We start from the raw sequence: 21,846 nt of genomic DNA, 5'->3' as shown, positions 1-21,846 counted from the left end.
GAGCCTGTGCTCCGCAACGGGAGAGGCCACAACAGTGAGAGGCCGGCGTATCGCAAAAAAAAAAAAAAAAAAAAAAAAAAAGGCACAGACTCTGAAGCTGAACTCCTTGGGTTTGAGTCCCAATGGTGCCACTTACTATCTGTGTGATCTCTGGTAAAGTGACTTACCTCTCTATGGCTCAGTTTCCTCATACGTAAAGTGAGAAGAATAATAATTCCCATTTCGTGGGATTTTTGTGTAAAGGACTTAGCATAACTTGTAGCACAAAGTGAGCACTCAGTAAATATTAATTACTATTGTTTTCAAGTGTTTTAAGTGTCTGTCATGGTTAAGTATGTTATGCATCTTGTGTAATTCTCAGAATAGTCCTATGATGTACTGCCTATAATTATCCCATTTAACAGATCAGGAAACTAAGGCTTAGCAAAATTGTGATTTGCTTAAGGTCACACAGTTAGAAAGTGGCCAGTGCCAGCATCTGAACCCAGGTCTGTTTGATCCAAGGCCATGGGCTTAAGTGAGATAATGTGTAAAATGTGCCCAGCATTGGCCCTGGCTCTTGGAAACCATTCGGTGCATTCTCAATGTCATCAACATCTTCATTGTTTAAAATTTTATTATTACTACTTCTCATTGCCTCCATGACCGGACAGGAACTTATTGAAGTCAGGGACTAGGTCATTTGTGGGTCCTTAGAACCAACACATATTTGTTGAATTAATAAAGAAAGATCTTGAGACAGTTCCCCAATCCCCAGGTCAGTGACCCTCATCCAACATGCAAGAGGACCTAGAGAGGTGAAAAACGCTGGCCATGAGGAAGGGGGATTTTCCAGAGGAGGTGAATACTAGAAGAGATGGTGGAGCTATAAGGGAGGACTTTTGTGATAAGACTTTGTGATAAGAATTCAGGGGTCCAGGAGCCTCTGAAATGTTCAACCAGGCAAAGGCTGAGGCCCATGCCCAGTGGTTGAAGCAGATGCTAAGAAGGGATACTGAAGTCTGGTCATAAGTATTCTGCTCTGGAGTTTGGCTGGTTGGGGAAAGGGCCCCCAGACCCACAGCAATGACAACTATGACCTTAAGTACTATCTGGTGAGCACTAAGTACGTGAGATGTAGTGCCAACCCTGTGCTACGGCCTGTACCTTTATCCCCCATCCTGAGCCTAGTTTGATGATGATGATGATAATGAGTTAGTTGTTATCATCCCCATTTATAGATCAGAAAATTGAGGCTCCGAGTGGTAAGGTGAGTTACTCAGGACACACAGCTAGAGCTGAATTAGCACTGTCAGGCATTAGAGTCTGCATTCTATAACTGTGCTGCTTCTCAAAGATTATTAAAGCAGGAAGGGTGCTTAGAGACCATGTGGTCCCAAACTTGGAGACACAAAGCACACGGGCTACAACCTTCCATTCTCTTGCCCAGGGAAGACATTACTAATCCATCCCTGCACTTCTTCCTGCTGAGCTCAGATGTGGCTTCAGAAATCTTCTCAAACCAACCGCAAGTCACTGGAGCAATGTATGGATAAAATGTTTGCTCTCTCAGATGGAATATGATACTTTCATTTCATCGATGAGAAGAAACTGGCCCAGGGAATGGAACTGGCTTGTTCAGAGTGGCTTTGCAAATTGGGGCTGAGCTCCCAACGGTCCTGGGAAAGGACATGATGGTAACGGAGGAGCTCATATCTTTTCCGGGCCACAGAAACAGTCCTCTATATGTGGCTGTGCGGTTTGTACAGTGCACAAAGGTTCTCACCCGGGAGGGAGGGAGAATTGACATCTAGAAGAGGGGGTGCCTTTTCTAATTTGCACAAAGGCACTTTGTAGGAGGTGGTCCTTGTTCTGTTTGTAGAGTCAACACCCTCCTCCTGCCCTCTGCACCCTGCTTACCTTCCGTCATGGTCTGGAAGTACATCTTGCCACTGTAGCGCCCGTAGCCCGCCACGGTGCGTGCCCGCACCTGGAAGACATAGATGGCGCCGGCTTTGAGGCCCTGCACAGTGACCGTGTTGGTGGGGCTTTTTATGGCTGTGGCGTTGTACTCACTCAGCTCCTGCCGAGGAACAGAGAAAACAGTTAGTGAGGTTGTAGCCCAGAGTCCACCATCCACTCCTGCCACTTGGGGCGGGTCTGGCTACTGGACAAACATCTGTGGTTCCAAATTCTTCACTCCTTTCCTGTAACAGAATCACATACCCAAAGCTTTTGCGTATGATTTGCAACACTTCCCACAAAAGAAGGCAGAGCATATTTCTTTGCCTCACGGATGCTGAATTTGTTCATGTGACTTGGTTTGGCTGTTGGAATATTCTAAAGGACGTAATGCAAGTAGAGGCTTTACATGTGCTTGTTGATTTGACCTGGTCTCTTATGCTTCTGCCATCTGCCATGGTGAGGCTTAACCTGGGTAACAGCTGGTTCCAGAAGGAGAAACTTGTGAAGAAGACCTTGACCTAACTCCTAGGCTGAAACAGCACCACCTCAGTTGACCCACAGACAAAAACCTATGAGCAAGAAAAATAGCCACTTGTTGTAAGCCACTGGATTGTTGGAATTGTTTGTTCTGCAGCATCATCTCAATAACAGCTGACTAATACACATATGCTGAGTGGCCACTGTATGCAGACCCTGAAGACTAGACTGTGGGTTCTTAGAGACAGCAGGGAGAGGGCCCAACTTATTCACTTCTGCATCCCTCTTCCTGCCTCATGCCTCTACGGATTAAGTGGACGGACCCCCTTTCAGCCTCAGCACATTTGAGTGAGGCAGGAATTAAGGCCCAGAAAGGGAAAATGATGCTCAAGGTCACATACATCAGTTGGTGGCTGCTTTGGGACTCAAACTAAGTCTCCTGCATGAAGCCGCCTCTAATACCCATGCCTTTGGATACCCAGGACCTGATGTTCCCTCCTTTGAGAGAGGAGAATGCCAATTCTGACCTGATCACTGTCCAGGGTGACCTGAGGTGTCTGGGACAGGACAAAGATCCAGCTGCTGCAGTGGGAGTGGAAAAGTGCTTGAGTTGATGCAGATGTTTACCAGCCTACATGATGCTTGTTCAGGTGTCTGTCAGCTACCCAGCAAACCCTCCCCAAATACCCTCTTTGCACTAGGCCCTGGGTTGGGCACTAGGGACTCACAGGAGGTAAAGCAGAGACCCTGGCCTCCTTGGAGAGCTCAGTTCAGCAAAGCAAATGGTGGGGAGGTCTTAACCCTTTGAGGATCATGAACCCCTTTGAGAAACCGATGAAAAGCTATGAACCCTTATGTAGAAAAATGCACACCTGATTGTACATGTTAATCCTGTACGTGGCCGGGTACGCAGAGCCCTTGAAAACTCTCATGAAACAATTAAATTCAGTGTGAGCAATGTTATTACAGATAATAATTGTAACTACAATCCTATTATGTAATTACACAACTACACTGTAATAATGTAATTACAATGTTATTATAGTGTATAGGTTAAAGGGAACTGGAGCCAGACTTTCTCGGTTCAAATCCTGACTCTATTATTTACTACCTTTGTGACCTTGGGCAAGTTCCTTAACTTCTCTCTGCCTCCTTTTCCTCACCTGTAAAATGGGGATAATAATAATAATAGCCACCTCAAAGCGTTCAGAGAATGAAATGAATTAATATGTATGAAATGCTTACACGGGTAGGGTAAGCGCAGTGAGCCCAGGGGCATGTGACCTGGCCTGGCTGGGGGATATCAGATGATGTCAAGGAAATCTCCCTGGAGACTGGGGGCAACTGGAACGGAATCTTAAAGAACAAATAGAAGTCACGCAGGCAAAGAAGCGGGAGGGCGTTGCTGGGAAGGAGCAGCAGGTGCAAAGGCAAGGAGGTGAGAAAGAGATTGGGATGTGGGGGCAGTAGCGGATAGGCAGTCTCTTCTCCTGAGCCAGATCACCTGCCTACTCCTCCAGGAAGCCTCCTTGACTTCCTCACCAGATGTGCCTCCCCTCCTCTGAGCCCTGGAGTACTTGCTGTCTGGTTTCGGCTATGTCCCGTCACCTTAGGCCCATGCTCATCTCACTCCCTTGATTGTAAACTCCGGAGGGAAGGGGCTGTGTTTCGTTCCCCTGTACCAAGCACAGGGGCCTGCATGCAAAGTCCTTTGCCAACGGCCACAGGGCGAAGGCTGTACTCCTTAGCCTGGCATTCCAGACTCTCCATGACTTGCCTTTTGCCAGTCTCTCCTGCCACATCCCCAGGGTCCTCCAGGCTCCAGCTATATGCAACTACTTCCCCTTTCCCTAGTAGGACTGCCAGATTTAGAAAAAACAAAACAAAACAGAATGCTCAGCTAAATCTGAATTTCTGCTCAACAATGAATAATTTTTTAGTATAAGTATGTCCCGTGCACTCTTTGAGACATACTTATACTAAAAATATATTTAAAAAAATTCAAATATAACCTGGTGTCCTACATTTTATTTGGCAATCCGACCTTCCCTGGACACTCTGAGCCTTTGCAAGTGCTGTTGCCCCTGTCTGAAATACTCTTTACTCATTTGCCTGGCAGTTCCCTACTTATCATTCAAGACTCAGCACAAGTATCGCCTCGGCTGGGGAGACTTCCCAGATGTCCCAGCCAGAGACTGCAGGTCCATTGTCTCCTCTCCCACCCACTGTTCTGATATAAATGTGTCTTCTCTAAGCCTGTGGGTTCCCTGGGGCAGGGACCTTGTCTGGTTCATCTCTGGTACCCCCAGGCTGGGCACGTAGTATGTGCTCACTAACTACTGACATAATGAATGAATGAGTGAATGTTAAACTATTCATTCTATGAACCTGGGATGCAGTCCCATAGTTGGCCACTAGGTGCCGCTGTCCAGCACGGGATGGGCTCAGGCTTGAAAAGGGGGATGGATTCTGCAGACGGTGGCTGCCCGCTTAGAGGCTGGAAGTTGAAAGTTTCTGATTGTAATGAGGAGATGGGAGGAAACTGTTGGTGGCATAGGTGCCTCGGGAAATTTAGGCACTAACCTGAGTGGATCCCTTCTCTAAAGCTAGGCACAGGACTGAGCATGGGATTGAAAGTCATTTCAAAGGCCAGTTCTTCCACTTCTTTGCACTGTGACCTTGGGAAAGACCCTTCACTTCCCTGAGCCCGTTTTCTATTCCGGAAAATGGAGCAATAAATGCCAACTTTTCAGGGTTGTTGTGAAGATAAAATTTGATCAGGTAGTGCCTGGCACATTGGAGGTGCTCAAGAGCCATCAATTCTCTTCCCTCTCCCCTCTCTTTGAAGTCCCATTATCTGCATAAAGGTTAAGCACCAACAGATTATGGGAAGAAATTTAGTACGAAATCCACTAGTGCTCAGTTTAGATCCTTACCCAATGGACCAATGAGGCACTGGCTGCATTTCTTAAGCCCTCTCAGCCTCGGTGCTCTCATCGCTAAAGTGGTATAACACCACTATGTACCATACAGGGTGATTGTGGAGATTTAATAGGAAAAAAAGGGGAAAGCTTCTTTTTTTTTTTTTGCGGTACGCGGGCCTCTCACTGCTGTGGCCTCTCCCGCTGCGGAGCACAGGCTCCGGACGCACAGGCTCAGCGGCCATGGCTCATGGGATCTTCCCGGACCGGAGCACGAACCCATGTCCCCTGCATCGGCAGGCAGACTCTCAACCACTGCGCCACCAGGGAAACCCAAGGGGAAAGCTTTTACCATCGTCTCTAGTACACCTAAAAACTTAGTAAATGTAGGCTACCACCATCACTGTTATCATCAACACGTGATAGAGTAGGCCTTCACCAATGGTCATTAAATGAATGAGTGACTGCAAAAGTGAATGAATGAGTGACAAACCTCTCCATGTAGATACAACTCCATGTACACTGGGCAACAACCTGAATGCAGCCTGGACTTTCATAGTTCACTCCTTGCTCCCCAACCATTGTCTCTTCTGTCTGGAATATCCTTTCCCTACACTTCTGCCAAGTAGAAGTTTCTGTTGAATAAACACATAAATCGATGTGGCCTACGAGGGCCCATCCGCCTCACAAATGACTCTTCTTGAGCTCTTGGGGAGTCAAAGGGAGCGTGAACCTGTGTGCTTCAGGGCAGCTGCCAAAGGAGGCCACCTCCCCTGGGATGCCAGAACCAATGGAAACAGCCAACCATGGTCTGGCTAACACCATTCGTCAACGGCATCCAGAAACCTTCCAGCAACGTGGTTGTCAGCTCCGGGCTCCAGGCAGGCTGGGAAATCCCAGCGGAGCTGGGGAAAGGCCAAACGGAGAGGCTGCTCCGAAAGAGCCCTTTCTAAAGAAGGAAAGGAGGAGTGGGAAGCATGATGGGGGGTGGGGCCCACAGGGGACTGCAGGGCTCAGTTCCTAGTCTCCCTACCTGGGAGGGTCTGGAGCATTCATTAAAGAAATCAACTGCAGGCACCAGGAGGATGCTGGAGTGTTGGGTAAGAGCTGGCTGTGGACTTACCAGAAACAAATCTCACCACGAGCAGCCCGGCTCTGCCTCCCCAAGGGTGGGGCTGACTCAGAAAAGTAGAGGTGGTGGCTGGGATGTCAGAGATCAGGGATAGAAGCCACGTCTGGCTCTCCTGCTCACCCTCTGCTGGTGTCTTCCCCGACACTTTCATCAACAACTTTTTCTTTCTCTCCTTAAATCCTGCCTTTCTCCTGGATCCTATCCTTCCACTTCTGTGTTTCCTCTGCACCCTCTCTTGTCTGTTCCTGGCTACCATCTCCCTACCCCTGGCAAGCACTGCACCTACCTCTGCAAATCACAAACCCACATGTGCCCCCGGGAAAAGGCACCACCATCCACTGGGAGTCATCTTTCACATCTCCCTGGTCCCCTGAGTTCCAAAATATTGTCTGAATTTGTCAGCTTCTCACCATCTCTGCTGCCAGCCCTCCAACTCCATGTCACCATCATTTCTCTCTTGGCGTCCCATAAGAGCCCTGTGCTGGGTCTACCGTGTCCCTGGGACCCCCTTGCAGTCTATTCTCCACATGGCAAGTAGTAGGAATCTTAAAAGTAATAGGAGTCAGATCACATCCTTCCAGAATCTCCTGATGGCTTCCTATCATACTCCATTAAATTGAATCCAGACTCTAACGGCCTGGAAGTCCCACCACAACCCCACCCCGCCTCCCTCCCCAAACTCCTCCCCTACCAATCCCTCCCTTGTTCTGGTCGTTCCTGCCACTCTCGCCTTCTTTGTTCCCTGAATGCAGCTAGCACACTCCTGCCCCAGGGCCTTTGCACATGCTGTTCTTGCCATCTGGAATGACCCTGCTCTCATCACTTGTCTGTCTGGTTAACTCCTAGCATCTTTCAAGGCTCGGCTCAAATGTAACCTAAATGAAGATTTCCTCTCATCCATGCCAGGATTATGGTGGCCCCATGAAACCTTTGCTGGCCCTTCTGTGGCCTGTAGCACATCTTGTCTAAAGGCTATTTGTGTCTGAACCTGTCTTTTCCCTTGGACTGTGAAATCCCTGAGGCCTTCAGGCATGTCTGGTTACTCTGAGTATTCCTGGCATCCAGCAGCCCAGCCCAAAGCTGGTGACAGTGAATGTTGAACAAACCAGAGTCCATCTGCCCACTTGCAGAGCCAAGCTGTCTCTTTCTGCACCCAGGCCCTGGGAGGAGGGGTTGACAGAAGTAAGGCCACGTCTCATCAGAGCTGTACCCCATGTCTGCCCCTCTCTTGCCATTTGTGCCTACAATTCTCCATCAGGGCCTGTTCCTGTCCACCTCTTAACAGTCATCCCAGAATATCCCTGGGAGAAAACTGGGAGGCAGGAGGGCCAGGTGAAGTCTTCCACTTAGCAGCTGGGTGCTCTTGGACAAGTTACACAACTTCCCTGTGCCTCAGTTTCCCCTCCTGTCCAGTGAGACGAATAGCACTGCTGCGAGGATGAATGAGGTAACAGAGGTGATGTGCTCAGCCCATAGTGGGCACTCAGGAAATGTGAGCAGGTGATAACTATGGCTGCTGCAGGGCCTGCTGGTCCTGCCACCCCTGGCAGGGGCCTGGGGATGCCCAGGTAGCGGCGGAAAGTAGGACAGTGCTGCCTCCTGGTTCACACCTCCGACAGCCTCCCCAGCCCCTCCCTTCTCGGTAGGAAATGGGTCGTAGGCAGGACCCGCGCCGGGATTTCTCATTTCCGTTCCAATCTTTGGGGACAAATGCTTTCAGTTTCATTTAATCATAAAGCTTCTTAATTAGTTTTTTTTTTTTTTTTTAATTCTGAGCTGCTAAACTGTCCCTGCCAGAGGGGGTGGAAATGCTCTGCAAAGGCTGGGGCTTCCTGGGCCTGGGAGCAGCTGGTCCAGCTACCCTGGGTGCCCAGCTACTTTAAGGCTCTCCAGGGCCCAGCGAGGGTGGAGTTGCTTCCCTCACCTCATCCCAGCTCAGGTTGTCCAACAACACCTCAAGCACCTACTGTGTGCCAGGCGAGGGACACAGCGGAGGTAAGGCAAGGTCTCCACTCTCTACCGAGGCCACGGGAAGGGATCCACTCACTCATTTATTCAGCCAATGCTTAGCAAGTGTCTCCTTGGTGCCAGGCCCAGGGCGCTGGGAGCAGGTGGTATACTGGACAGATGTGGTTCCCGGTCTCTCGGAGTGCACTGCTTAGACGAGGGGATGAGCAAGGACGCAATCACAAACCAGCCGGGTGAGGCTGGACAGGTGTTTGCTGAACCTCTGAGACTCACCAGAGTTTGGCCGACCCAGGGGTTAATAGAGTGGGAGGGCTGGGCTGGGCCTCAGAACGCGGGCCCCAGCAGGGCTGGCTGCAAATGACTCCCCCTCTCTTCCTCTTGGTCGTTAGGGAAAGCTTTTCCATCCTTTTCTATTTCCCAGTGGGCTTACCCTCAACTAATGTACTTCCTGTAGTCATTTACAACCTAGTCTAAATGGGAGCCCAGTGATCCCTTTCCCAGGGACAGTCTCTGTAGCTATTGGGTGCCTCGGGGAGCAGTTAAAAACGTCATCATCCCAAAGAGAGAGTTTTCTGGGCCTCTGATGTCCAGCTGCTCTGTCTCTGCTGACTCTGTACTGTGCAGACCCCACATTCAGATGTGCTGAGCTCACCTGGCCTTACATCATGTAGCTCTTGCCCACCGAGAAGCAGGCAGCGCAGAAGAGGGAGGAAGGGAAGGCACACTTGTCTCTGCTGAGGGCCAGGCAATGCTGGGCACTACACCTGCCTTTTCTCCCTAACCTTCACAGCCGCCACACGAGAGAGGTGGTCTCATTTGTATTTGACACAGGGGGAAACTGAGGCTCAGAGAGAGAAAGATGCCCGCCCAAGGTCACACAGCTGGTTATGGATGGAGCTGGGATTTGAACCTACAGCTTCTCATTCCTCGTCCAATGCTCCTTCTTCTACACCAGTGGCTTCCAACCCTAGGTCCCTGAGGGAGTAATAAAGGTCTGATTTAAAAGCTCAAAGAGAAATCACTCTCTCCCCATACATACAAAGGGCACTCAGGCAAACAAAAACGAGTGTTTTAGCTGGAATCAGAGCAACATGGGGAGGAAGCTCCACCCTCTCACCCTGTCAGAAGCTCTCTTGAGCAGTTTCAAATCTCTGCTTCAGAATGGGTAAATGACTAATTATTACTTAAGAAATGCAGCTTTTGGGAAAACCAGTTTTTTCAGAACATCAGGCCCATCAAAGTCAAGATGAAAGGGGTCTTGGTGGGGAAAGGGCTGTGACCACTGCATTTCACTGAGATTGTGGCCTGATCCCCTAGACCAGAAAAGCAGGACTCAGAGAGGTCAAGGCAACTGCCTGAGGTCTCACAGCTGGGCAGGAGTGGAGCTGAGGCCAGTGCTCTTTCTGCTTCACCAGACTGCCTAGTCTTGCGGGATGGCAGAACCCCAGCACCAGCCTGGAAGGGGGCCCTGCGGGAGGTGGGAGTGGGGAGAGCGCCCAGGAGCACAGGTACCTTCTCATAGTACTGCAGCTCGTAATCCAGGATGACGCCATTGGGCTGGTCGGGCTGGGACCACGACAGGGTAATGCTGTCCACGGTGCGGCTCACCTGGTGCATGATGGACACGGCCGATGGAGCTGGAAGACAGGTCAGAGGTCAGGTGTCAGGGGTGGGCATGAGAACGTGCAGTTTCTGGCCCAGCCTCAAAGGTGCCCAGACAGAGAGCTGTGGGACCAGAGAGGGGAAGGCGTCTGGCTTAGGCCACACAGCCAGCCTGGGGAGCCGACAGGGTGCAGGGCCACAGGTGCTGCTCTCATGAGGCACCTTCAGATTACAGACACCGACAGCTCCAGCCATCCCTGGGGAAGCTCAGCCGCATCAACTCAAGACAGATGCATTGGGCCCCTTCTCTGGTCCGGCCCCAAGTGGGTTGGACGAAATGTTAATTCATTCTCTCTTGGAGGTTACAGTCTACTGAAGCAGGGGACATACAGACCCTAGACAAGGGGATGGGGCTCTGGGACAGGGAAGCAGAGACGGTGGGAGATTCATTCATTCCTTCAACAAATGTGCACTGAGTGCCTCCTATGTGCAGGGATACTGCAGTGAATAAAAAGGACTGCGAAAAATAAATATATAAAAATAAATCCATAGCTACCATGGAAGACAGTTTGGTGGTTCCTTAAAAAGTGAAACATAGAATTACCATATGATCCAGCCATTCCACCCCTAATCATATACCCCAAAGAACTGAAAACAGGTACTCAAGCAAATATTTGTGTATGAATATTTATAGCAGTACTATTCACAACAGCTAAAAGGTGGGAACAACCCAAATGTCTATCAACAGATGAATGGATAAACAAATTGTGGTATACATATATAACAGAATATTATTTAGGCATAAAAGAGAATGAAGTACACATGAAGTACACTACAATGAGGATAAAGCTCAAATACATGCTAAGTGAAAGGCAGATGCAAACGGTATGGTCACATATGGTCTGGTCCCATTTATATGAAATATTCAGAATAGGTAAGGTGATAGAGACAGTAAGCAGATTGGTGGTTGCCAGGGGCTGGAGGAGGGAGCATGGGGAATGCTGGGTACGGGGTTTTCCTTGGGGTGATGAAAATGATTTGGCACTGGATAGAGGTGGTAATTGCCCAACACTGTGAATGTACGAAATGCCACGGAACTGTACACGTTAAAATGGTTAATTGCATGTTACGGAATTTCACCCATCCCTCCCAGCAGCGTTGCTAGTGCCCTCATGGAGGGTGGTTAGGTGTAGGAGACAAGATGTCAGAGGAGGGACTTCCCTGGTGGCGCAGTGGTTAAGAATCCACCTGCCAATGTAAGGGACACGGGTTCGAGCCCTGGTCTGGGAAGATCCCACGTGCCGAGGAGCAACTAAGCCCATGCGCCACAACTACCGACCCTGCGCTCTAGAGCCTGTGAGCCACAGCTACTCAGCCCACATGCCACAACTACTGAAGCCCGTGCGCCACAACTACTGAAGCCCGTGTGCCTAGAGCTCGTGCTGTGCGACAAGAGAAGCCACTGCAATGAGAAGCCTGCACACCGCGTTGAAGAGTAGCGCCCGCTCACCGCAACTAGAGAAAGCCCGCACGCAGCAACGAAGACCCAACACAGCCAAAAATTAAAAAAAAAAAAAAAAAAATGTCAGGAGAGGCTGTGTTTAGTGCTAGAATGACCCTTAGAAATAATTTAGTCCTATCCCCTCATTTTACAGGTGTGGAAACTGAGGTCCAGAGGGGGTTGTGAGCTGCCCAAGGTCACAGTGAGTTCAGGCTTGCTGCCCCTTCCTTGATTCCTTCTTTCACAGAGCACCCATGCCTGTGCTTTTTGCCTGCACAAAGCACAAAGCACCCACAACGTACTAGCCATGGCCCTGGGCCCTTCACACGTGTGTGTCCTGAGCTGACTGTCAGTGAGGGGGCAGTATTAGCCCCACCGACAGGTGCAGACCCCGAAGCTCAGAGCAGCACAAGGCTTCCTGAGATGACACAGCCTGTCAGTGGGGGAGCTGGCATTGGAACCCAGGTCTGCCACTCTCCAGAGAAGAGTTTGTCCATGAGTCCTGACCCGGTCCTTCCCTATTGTGTGACTGGTCCCAGGAGGGGCTGAGGACTCACCAAGGTGAGAGGGGCACCTCCTGCAGTCTCTCCTGGCTCCTGGGCAGGTCCGCGACAAGCGGATGCCCTGTCTTGACCATCACGGTGATTCCTGAAGGAGGCTGAGGCTGACCCTTCTCCTCCCACCCAAATCCTGCTTTCTAGGGGCTCTGACCACACTGACATGAGCATGGATCAGGGACCGGTAGGGGATCCTGGAGGATTAGTGCTTAGAGATCCTCATCTGTTTCCTCCTCTGTCTCTGTTCCTTTGTCCCCAGCGTGGAGGGAGCTGTCTATTGGTCAGAAGACCCAGGCCCTGCTCTCTGTCCTGCTACTAATTGCCCGGGCAACCTCGGGCAAGTGACCCCCCTCTCTGGACCTGGTTCCTCCTCTGCACCATGGGCACAGCTGGAAGATCCCTGTGATCTTGCAGCTCAAATGTTCCCTGCCTGTCCTTCCTGGTTAGCCCTTGTCCTGGAGTTGGATCAGCCCAGGGGCCAGTGTGGGCCGAAAGGGTCTAGGCTCCCCTCCAGCACCCCAAGGAGCTGTGGAAAATTGGCCCAAGACACCCCAGATGGGGTGACAGCACCCAGAAGAAGGACTTGGACCCTGGCCTAGGTGTCCCTGAAGAGCCTCTGTTCTTTCTGCCACGCCCCCCCCCCGCCCCCCGCCAAGGGAGGGCTGCCTGTCTCTCAGTTTGGCTCCTTGCCCTGCCAGGGGCAGTGGGCCTCCTGGGAAGATCAGGGACCCGGCTCCCAGCAGTTTCCTCCTTAGTCAAACAAGGAGACTCTGTCTTCCTTGTTCCCTGCCACGGTATCAAGAAGACCCAATCCAAAGGAGGGGCCCCACCAACCACTGCCTATTGAGCACCTACTAATACTGGGCTATGTCCTCAATACACATGCACCCATTTAATCCTCACAACAACCTGTGAAGCAGACCTCCTTCAGCCCATTTTGCAGATGGAGAAACTGAGAATCACAGTAAAGGGACTTGCCTGAAGCTACACAGACAGTAAGTGGCTGGACAAAGCAACATATTCTCATGCTTCATGAAGTCACTTGAAGAGCTTTCAGGGTTGTGTGTATGTGTATAATAATAACAAGGAAAAAGCCACTGACCTAACACTTACTGAGCTCTTATTCTGTGCCAAGCCCTGTTCCAGGTACTCAACACCTATTAACACAGGTGTAACACAGAATTCTCACAACTGCCCTACGAGCTGAGGGCTATTAACATCCCCAGTTTATAGATGGAGACACGGAGGCTTGGAGCTGTTCAGTGACCTGCTCAAGGCTCATGCGGCAAGGCAGTGGAGGGCTAGCCCTTGAACCTGGTGGCTCAGGCTCTCTACCAGCGCAGCCCTGGTTACCATGCGGTCAGCCCAGTTCCAAGTAAACGTTCACCGGAAATTAATGAGGAAATTGCTAGATCCCTGTGGAGGAGTGGTCAGAGCTCTTGGTGTCTTGGTTTCCTCATCTGTAAAGTGAGCCTAATGGTAACGTGCCTTGGGGGCTGTTGTGAGGACAGATGAATGAAAGCGTTTCAGGTGCTCAGTGCGGTGCCTGGCACGTGGTCAGTGCTGTGAGTGTTCACGGGTATCACTAGGCACTGGCCACCGTGCACTGAGCAGCTGACCTGCGTCATTTTGTTTGATCCTCTCAACAACAGTGTGGGATGGGGGTAAATAGCTGCCATTTGCAGAAGAGGAAACTGAGGCTCAGAGAGGTGTGGTGATTTCCCCAAGGTCACACAGCTAGTGAGGAGCTGAGCTATGCCTGAAGCTGAACTATCCTGCCCCAGCTCTTTTCCTGTTGTCCCTCAGAGCTGGTCCTACTCTCTGTCCCCTCCCTCCTTGAGCCTGTCTCCAGTCCCAGCCCCACCCCTCCCTCTGGCGCCACCATTGTGTAGAGCTTGTTCTCCTGGACTTCTGGCAGCCCTGGCTCCTCCGTGAGGCCTGGGCTGTCTGTCCCTCTCTCCAGCCTGTCGTAGTCAGCTGCCCGTTGAAAACAACAAAATTGGTCCCTTTTGGAGTTTCCCAGATCTGGGCTAATCTGGGGGATCCTGGCTGGGGGCTTACCCTTCCTGCTGGCCCAGGAAGCACCCCGCCCCCAGGCCTCCCCTAAGCTTCTCAGCCCCCCTCAGACAAAACACAGGGCAGTGTGACCACTCAGGGTGTGTGTGTATGTGTGTGTGTGTGTGTGTGTGTGTGTGCGCGCGCGTGCGCTCATGTGCGCGCATTCACATGCACTGGAAAATCAGTGAGGATGCTTTAAACTCAGCCACTAGGGATTCGAGGAGGGATATGCCCTGACCCTGCCTCCAAGGGTCTGAGGATAATTCTGGTGTGAGGGGCTGGATGAGGTCATCTTCAGGGCTCCTTGGAATGCTGGGATCTCTCACCAAGGTGGGAGGGGTATGTATGTCGTGGGGGGCGCGTGCTGCCACTGCATGTCTGTGGAGCATCAGACATGCACTGAGCCCGCAGGGATAGGTGAGGAGTATTCTCATTACGCCGCTACTACGTGCATTTACCTAGTGCTTCCTGCTGAGAACTGTAGAAAGCTCAGCTAAGGAAATTCCAATCCAGCCCCCAGAAGGGCAGTCTAGGTTAGTGGCTGGGAGCCCAGAGGTGGAATCAGAGAGACCTGCATGCAACTCCCTACTCCTCCACTCCCCAGTACTGTGACCTTGACCAAGTTCTCTTAACCTCTCTGAGCCTCAGTTTCTATACCTGTCCAATGGGGACCCTTACCTGGCAAGGACGCTGTGAGGATGAAAGGAGAAATGCAGGCAAAGGTTTACGTGTGACGCCCAGCACCATCAGGAGGGAGATATTATTAAGAATATTTCAATAGAGTAGAATGCTACCCAGGGCTGGGGGTTGGAGGAAATGAGATGTTGGTCAAAGGGTAAAAACTCCCAGCTATAAGGTGAATAAGTTCTGGGGACCTATTTATAGCAGGGTGACTATAATTTACAATACTGTATTATATACTGGAAAGTTAAGAGAGTAGATCTTAAATATTATCAACACACACACACACACACACAGGTAATTATGTGAAGGGATAGAGGTGTTAACTAACCTCACTAAGGCAATCATTTTGCAATATACATGTGTATCGAAACCTCACAGTGTACTCCTTAAACTTGCATATGATCTATGTCAACAATATCTCAAGAAAGCTGGGAAAAAATCTCAATTCAGAGTCACTGTGATGTTGGCACGATGCTGGGTGCTGGGGCTCAAGAGAGGAACCTTGCAGGGTCTCTGCCTTCCAGGGGGCACAGTCTAATGGAGAAGGCATATTTGTTTCAGCCCAATGAGTGCCTGCTCCAGGCTGGGCACCATACTAGGCAGTGGAGAAACCATGAGACTTGGACTTGGTGTGGAGCTCCTGGGCCCAAGCCTCCGTTTTGGAACTCGGCCAAGGTGATCCAGTCCCAAGCAGGGGTGAAGCTGCTCCTTCCACATCTCTCCCTGCAATTTCACCTCCCAATAATGGAGGTGAAAGTGGTAGCATGTGTCCCTATAGATTACTGGACTTTTCCGACTTGAGTGGAAGTAAGGAGATAACCAGGAGACCTTGTTAAAACTCGTATTACTGGGCCCCTCCTCCCGCCCCCAGAGATTCTGGTTCAGCTGGTCTGGGATGGGGTCTGAGAATTTGTAGTTCTAACAATCTCCCAGGTGATACTGATGCTGCTGGCCTGTGGCCCCTATTTTGAGGAGTAGTGGATTCAGGGCCAGAGAAGGGAAGTAACTTGTCCAAGGTCACACAGCAGGTAGAGGTGGGCCTGGGACTAGAGCCTAGATCAGCTGAGTCCTGGTCTAGTATATTTTCCACCCACCATGCTGCTTCTCCCAGCCCAGCTTCTGCCCGAGACTGCCCCTCTCATCTGCCCAGGCTAGAGTATTCCTCCGGGGCCCACGGACTCAGAGTCTTGACGCAGTGGTACAAGTAGTTTCAGGAGAGGCACAGGGATGGGGCTGCCAAGGCAGGTGGGGGCCAGACCTCCAGGCCGAGGAGCTGCTTTGTCGCAAAGGCACTGGGGAGCCACAGAAGGACTGCGGTAGGGGTGGCAACCTGTTCCTTAACTAAAACGCAAGCCTGTCATCTGGACAACCTCTGGATGCCCCATGATGCCTTAAAAAACAAAAAAGAGAAGGCCCCACAGCTAACACCTAACAATTCCTTGTTCGCTCTACACCAGGCACTTTTCCAAATGCTTTACGTCAATTAACTCATTTAACATTCACAGCAACCCTGAGAGGCTGTTATTACTGTTATATTCATTTTATAGGTGAGGAAACGGAGGCACTGAAGTATGAGGTAACTTGCCCAAAGTTACCAAGCAGTGGAGCTGGGATTTGAACCCAGGCCCACCAAAGTCCAGCATCTCCTCTCCCCTCCATTGTCTGCGGCCGACGCAGGCTGACCACAGAGGTCTTGAAACCAGTGGGCCTCAGAGGGCTGCTGCAAAGCTAACTTGGTCCGGCTCTGGCTGACTCCCCTCACCCACCACCCACCCGCCGCCCTGGCTCTGGGCGCTCAGCTGTTGGTGGAGGCAGGTCCCCCACAGCCATGGGGGTCTGGGCTCGGCGGGCTTAGCTGGCAGGCTTGGGTTACGGGCAGCTAACCCAGGCTCTGATCCCATAAGCCCCGTAACCCTGGGTGTGGCAAGGAGGAGGCATTTGCTGGGAAGATGATCAAGGCGGGCCAGCGAGGGCCAAGGAGGGCTGGCCTTTCTCCTGGAATCCAGGGGGATTAACGGCGGAGAAAAGGGAACAGGTGGATGTTCTCCCATCCCTCCTGCTGCCCGCCGCCCACCCTGAGGTGTCAGGTTTCCCTGTAAGTTGGTCTTTAGGGAATTCTGGTATTTTCAATTACCAGCCGGGCACACCGGCAGGGGGATGGGATCAGTGGCGCCCCGTGACCCCTGCCAGGAGATGGAGCCCCAGGGAGCAAGCACAAAAGAGGCTTGTGGTCCAGAGGTTAGGGGAGGCTGGCCAGGCAGGGCCTGCTCTGCAGCGGGAGCAGGTGGTCAGGGGCCCTGCTGCCCCCAGCGAGCCCTGGGGGAGCTTCCAATCTCTTCACCAGCTGAGACCTGGGGAAGCAGCCTTCCCTCTGGGTGCCTCGTTCCCCCTCGGGGCGTGGATCCCTACTGAGTCCATGGAGTCGCCCTAATTCCTGTCTTCTGACATCCTTCACATGTAAGAAAAATAAATCTCCATTTGGTCTAAGCGACTATGGTAGACTGGTTGTATTACTTGCCTCTCTGTCTCTATATCCTTTGCCCTGTAATTTGTGTAATCAGCCTCTGACCCTGGCTCTGGGCTTGGCCGTGTGACGTGCTCCGGCCAATAGAATATAAGCAAATACGATATAAGCAGAGGCTTGAAAAAGCCCTCGCATGTATCTGCCAGCCGTCTAGGTGCCCCGCCATGGCCACGAGAACACGCCCAGGCCGACCTGCTGGAGGATGAGATACATGGAGCGGAGCTGTTGCCCCAGTTGTCCCCACCAGGGCCATTCCTGACCAGCCCACCGCACTCAACCCCAAACATGCAATAGATCCCTGACGAAATCCAAAGGGAAGAGCTGCTGAGGAACCCAGAGTAGCTGGAGCGCAAACATATGAATGCTCCCCGCCAAGACCCATCCAACCAGGAGACTCACGAGCTAGATAAGTGCTTCTTGCTTTTACGCCATTGCTTTTGCGGTTGATTGCTAAACAGCATTACTGTGGCAGCGGCTATCTGTTATTCTTCCTCCTGTTACAGGCAAGCTGAACCAACCTTAGATGATAGTCTGGGCGGGCAGTGCCTCCCCTGCAGAACGCTTGGGAGGATGAAAGAGGACGAGGCATTTAGAGCCTTCAGCCCAGGGAGGGACGCGCCCTCCCCCTCTCTCTTCCTTTCCCCAGGCATGGGCCTCACTGGGGGCCCTCTTGTCCTATCTCTCTCTGATCCTCTCCACCCCCAGGGAGAGAAGTAGGTGAGTACATGATCATGCCAGTTCTAGAGACCAGCCGCTGTGTGCCCGCTCCACAGGAGGGCAAAAGGATCAGAGGAGAACATGGCTGGCAGAAAGGGCTTTGGAAAGTCGAAAATTTTTCCATGAGAAAGCCATGTGGAGTGGTGTCACGGACAGAGACTCTGACACCTGGCGAGGGTGTTAGAGACCAGCTCCGCCAAGGGCCTGCTGTACGATCTTGGGCAGCCACTCAGGAACCTCTCTGGGCCTCAGTTTTGCTCTCTATAAAAGGAGGTGTTTGCACTGGATGAATGCTGATGTACTCTGACTTACGTGTGCATGTGATAGGCAGAATAACGGCCCCCAAAGATGTCACGACCTAATCCCGGAATCTGTGAATACGTTATCTTACATGGCAAAAGAGACTTTGCAGATGTGATTAAGGTTATGGCCCTTGAGATGGGAGATTATCCCGGATTATCCAGGTAGACCCGCTCTAATCACTTGAGATCTTAAAAGAGGAGAATCCTTCCCAGATGAGAGTCAGACGAGAGAGCGGGAGCTTGAGGGGGGACTCGACGCCCTGTTGTTGCTTCTGAGATGCAGGGGGGCCTCGTGCAAGGACCGGAGAAACGCCCCTGGAAGCTAGGGGACCTCCCAGCTGACAGCTGGCAAGGAATCGGAGACCTCAATCCTAAAAACACGTGGAGTTGAATTCTGCAAACACCCCAGTGAGCGAGGAAACAGGTCATCCCTTAGAGCCACCAGCAGGGAACACAGCCCTGCTGACACTTGATTTTAGCCTGATGAGATGCAGACTAGACTTGCGACCCACGGAACTGTAAGGTAAGAACTTCGTGTCATTGTAAGTTGCTAAGTTTGTGGCATTTTGTTGTAGTAGCAACAGGAAACTAACATACCTTCTGATTTCATTTCTAAGTCTAGCTGCCATCTATTGTGCCCGGTGCTTTGTCCACATTATGACTAACTTGGCAACCATCTTGCAAAGCTGGGATGGTGGAAACATGCCCATTTTGAAGGCGAGGCCTCTGAGGCTCAGAGAAGTAAGGTTCCCTAGACAGCCTGGTCACATAGCTTGGAAAGGGGCGCGCTGGATGAGGGCGGAGTTTGTCAAGTTCAGCACTGATGCCTTTTTCTCCCACACGACCCCCTAGGACATGATGACAGGGGATCTTCCTAACTGGTCAGTCAGTATGGGTGGCCCCAAAGGCTGCACTTGCTCAGCCAGGCTGTGGTGTGGCAGGTCTAGGTACACAGCTTGCCCTACCTGTGCAGGAGGCTTGGCTCCAGCCAACGCTGGGCCCTGAGTATGCAGTGATGTAATTATTCAGGCTCTGCCAGTGACTTGCCTGGTGGGCAAGTCATTTAACTCTTAACACCTTGCTTTCCTTACCTGTAAGATAGGAGAATAACAGAACCCACTGAGGTTGGGGAGATTCATCGTTCAGGACTTGGTATCTGGCAAAAATAGTAAACCACTTGCCAAATGTGTGCTATTGTATGATTCGAGTGAATACAGAATGATCTCTGCTTTTTGAGTGCCTGCCATCCCAGGCAGCCTGTGAGGTACCTTGAGAACATGAGCTCAAAGCCTCACAGCGACCCGCAAAGAGGGGGTGGTAATGCCCATAAGGAAGATGTGATCGGACGCAGGCTAAGTGACTTGTCTGGGGCTAAGTGCCGGGGAGCAGCTAGGCTTGATTCAAAGCCAGGTTTGTTTGCCTGATTCCAAAGCCCAGACCCTTCCCTCCACCCCTGGGACCAGGCAGAGGTGCAGCTCTTCAGGGCTTGCTTGGGGTGAGAGTGTGTCCGCTGCAGTCCTGGAGGGAGGCCCGGAGTACTGGGGCCAGCCCCTAGCACAAGCCCCACGTGGCTGGAATGCTGCCTGTGCCTAGGTCTGCATGGCTGCCTCCGCCTTGTCATTCAGATCTCAGCTCACACGCCACCTTCTCAGAGAGGCTCTCCTCGGACCCTCTGATGCTGCCGAGGCTCGCCCTCCCCCTCCCGTCCACCTCTATGTTGTCTTGTTTGTTTGTGTCGGGGACCGTGGACTCTGCACAGCCAGACTGAACCCTGCGTCTGCCCCTTCCCAGCTGAGTGAGCCCGGGCATGTGCTTGACCTCTCCCAATCCTGTTTCCTTATCCTCCAAGCGGGGATACGCAGCCCAGCCTGGCCTCCTGTCTCTGGGGAGCCCTGAGAGGACTCGTGAACACGGACGGAAAGGCATTCTGGAGTGGCAGAGTATAGTTCGAAGGCAGCGTGACGGCTTTATGAAGTCAGACGACAGCTCTGGCCCTGGTGAATGCCAAGGGATAGCGAACAAGGCCCAGTCACTTGCCCAAAAGAAATACTTTCTCCTTATAAGGGCATGAGCTAGATATTTATATATTGAATTTTAGGGTCCAGTTAAAACCAAGCACTGAATACATTTGTCTGGAAATCAAGTCCCCAGTCTTGTTTTCCAGCCTCATCGTACTTCTCCACACCCCACCTCACTCCATGCTTCTCTGGACCCCTGGGCAACTGCTCACCAAGTGTACATTGTGGTGTGCCCCTGTCTAGGCTCCAGGAGAACCACAGGGAGGGAAAGGAGACTCACTGTGAACCAATGCATGGTGGTGGTGGGGAGACAGGAATGAAATGATCAAAGACGTGAAGCTAAAATCTCAGCCACGGGAACTTGAGGGCCATGGTGCTGGGGGCATGTGACCAGGTCAGGAAGGTCAATGAAGATGAGCTAGGTCAAAAGGAAGGGGGAGGGTTTCCCTGGTGGCGCAGTGGTTGAGAGTCCACCTGCCGATGCAGGGGACGCGGGTTCACGCCCCGGTGCAGGAGGATCCCACATGCCGCGGAGCGGCTGGGCCCGTGAGCCATGGCCGCTGGGCCTGCGCGTCCGGAGCCTGTGCTCCGCAACGGGAGAGGCCACAACAGTGAGAGGCCCATGTACCGCAAAAAAAAAAAAAAAAAAAAAAAGGAAGGGGGAAAGGGGCAAAGCATTCCAAGCAGTGGGAACAGCATTTGCAAAAACCCTGTGGCAGAGAAGCTTGGTGCCTTGGAGGAAGAGAAAGGAGAACTCTCCCTCCAGTCTGCCTTTTGTACTTCCCTCTCCTAGGATACCTTCTTCTCCGCACGATTCCATCTCTGCTTATTAGAAGCTTCTCTATTCTTCAGAGCTAAGCTCAAATGCTTCCTCTTCAGGAAGTCTTCCATGGCATGCCTTTCTCCCATTTCCCAGGAGGAAATGATTTCTCCTGCCTGTGATCTCCCTCACCTCCCAGACCCCTCCTTGGGTCCTCATTTATGCCATCTAATATGTAAACTCTGTCCATGTCTTATCTTCCCAACCAGGGCATAAATCTCAATGGCAGGAACTGTCTGTTCTACAGTGTAGACTTGGAGTTTCATGGTCCTGGGTTTAAATCCTAGTTGAGCCCACTTAGTAGCAGAACTTCGCATAAATGACTCCGCTTCTCTGGGCCTCTGTTTCCTCCTCTGGCAAAGGGGGATAGTGCGGTGAGGGTGTGTGTGGCTGCACAGCCCCCACCTGGGCTCTGGGCATCTATGAGAGAGGGGGGCTTGTTAAGGGGCTTGGAACAAAGAGGAGGGGGAAAGGGTGGTTATGACCCAGAAAGCCTCAGGGCTTTGAGGGCTTACAGGGGCTTGGACTCACTTAGACCTGACTTTCCCAAATTTGTCTGATGCTAAGAAACACTTGAGCCACTTGTTTAAAATGCTGATTCCCAGGTCTTATTCCTGGGGT

General features: G+C 51.6%; 1 protein-coding gene across 3 annotated transcripts in view; it reads right to left on the bottom strand.

Annotated features, from left to right (window-relative positions):
• Window positions 1–21,846, bottom strand: part of EPHB2 (EPH receptor B2) — a 186,096-nt gene that overhangs the window by 15,694 nt on the left and 148,556 nt on the right. For 2 of the 3 annotated variants that reach the window (XM_079918653.1, XM_079918654.1), the window contains exons 6-7: window positions 9,955–10,079; window positions 1,900–2,062 (exon numbers count right to left, since the gene is read on the bottom strand). In XM_079918653.1, coding sequence (XP_079774779.1) covers window positions 1,900–2,062; window positions 9,955–10,079 — 288 coding nt within the window. The remainder of the gene's footprint in view (window positions 1–1,899; window positions 2,063–9,954; window positions 10,080–21,846) is intronic. The other variant, XM_079918655.1, reaches the window with a different exon arrangement.

The sequence above is a fragment of the Stenella coeruleoalba genome (genome assembly GCF_951394435.1).
Source record: "Stenella coeruleoalba genome assembly, chromosome: 1".
NCBI lineage: Eukaryota > Metazoa > Chordata > Mammalia > Artiodactyla > Delphinidae > Stenella > Stenella coeruleoalba.
Note: the sequence above shows the minus strand (reverse complement) of the source record. Positions and strands in the feature narration are given on the sequence as shown.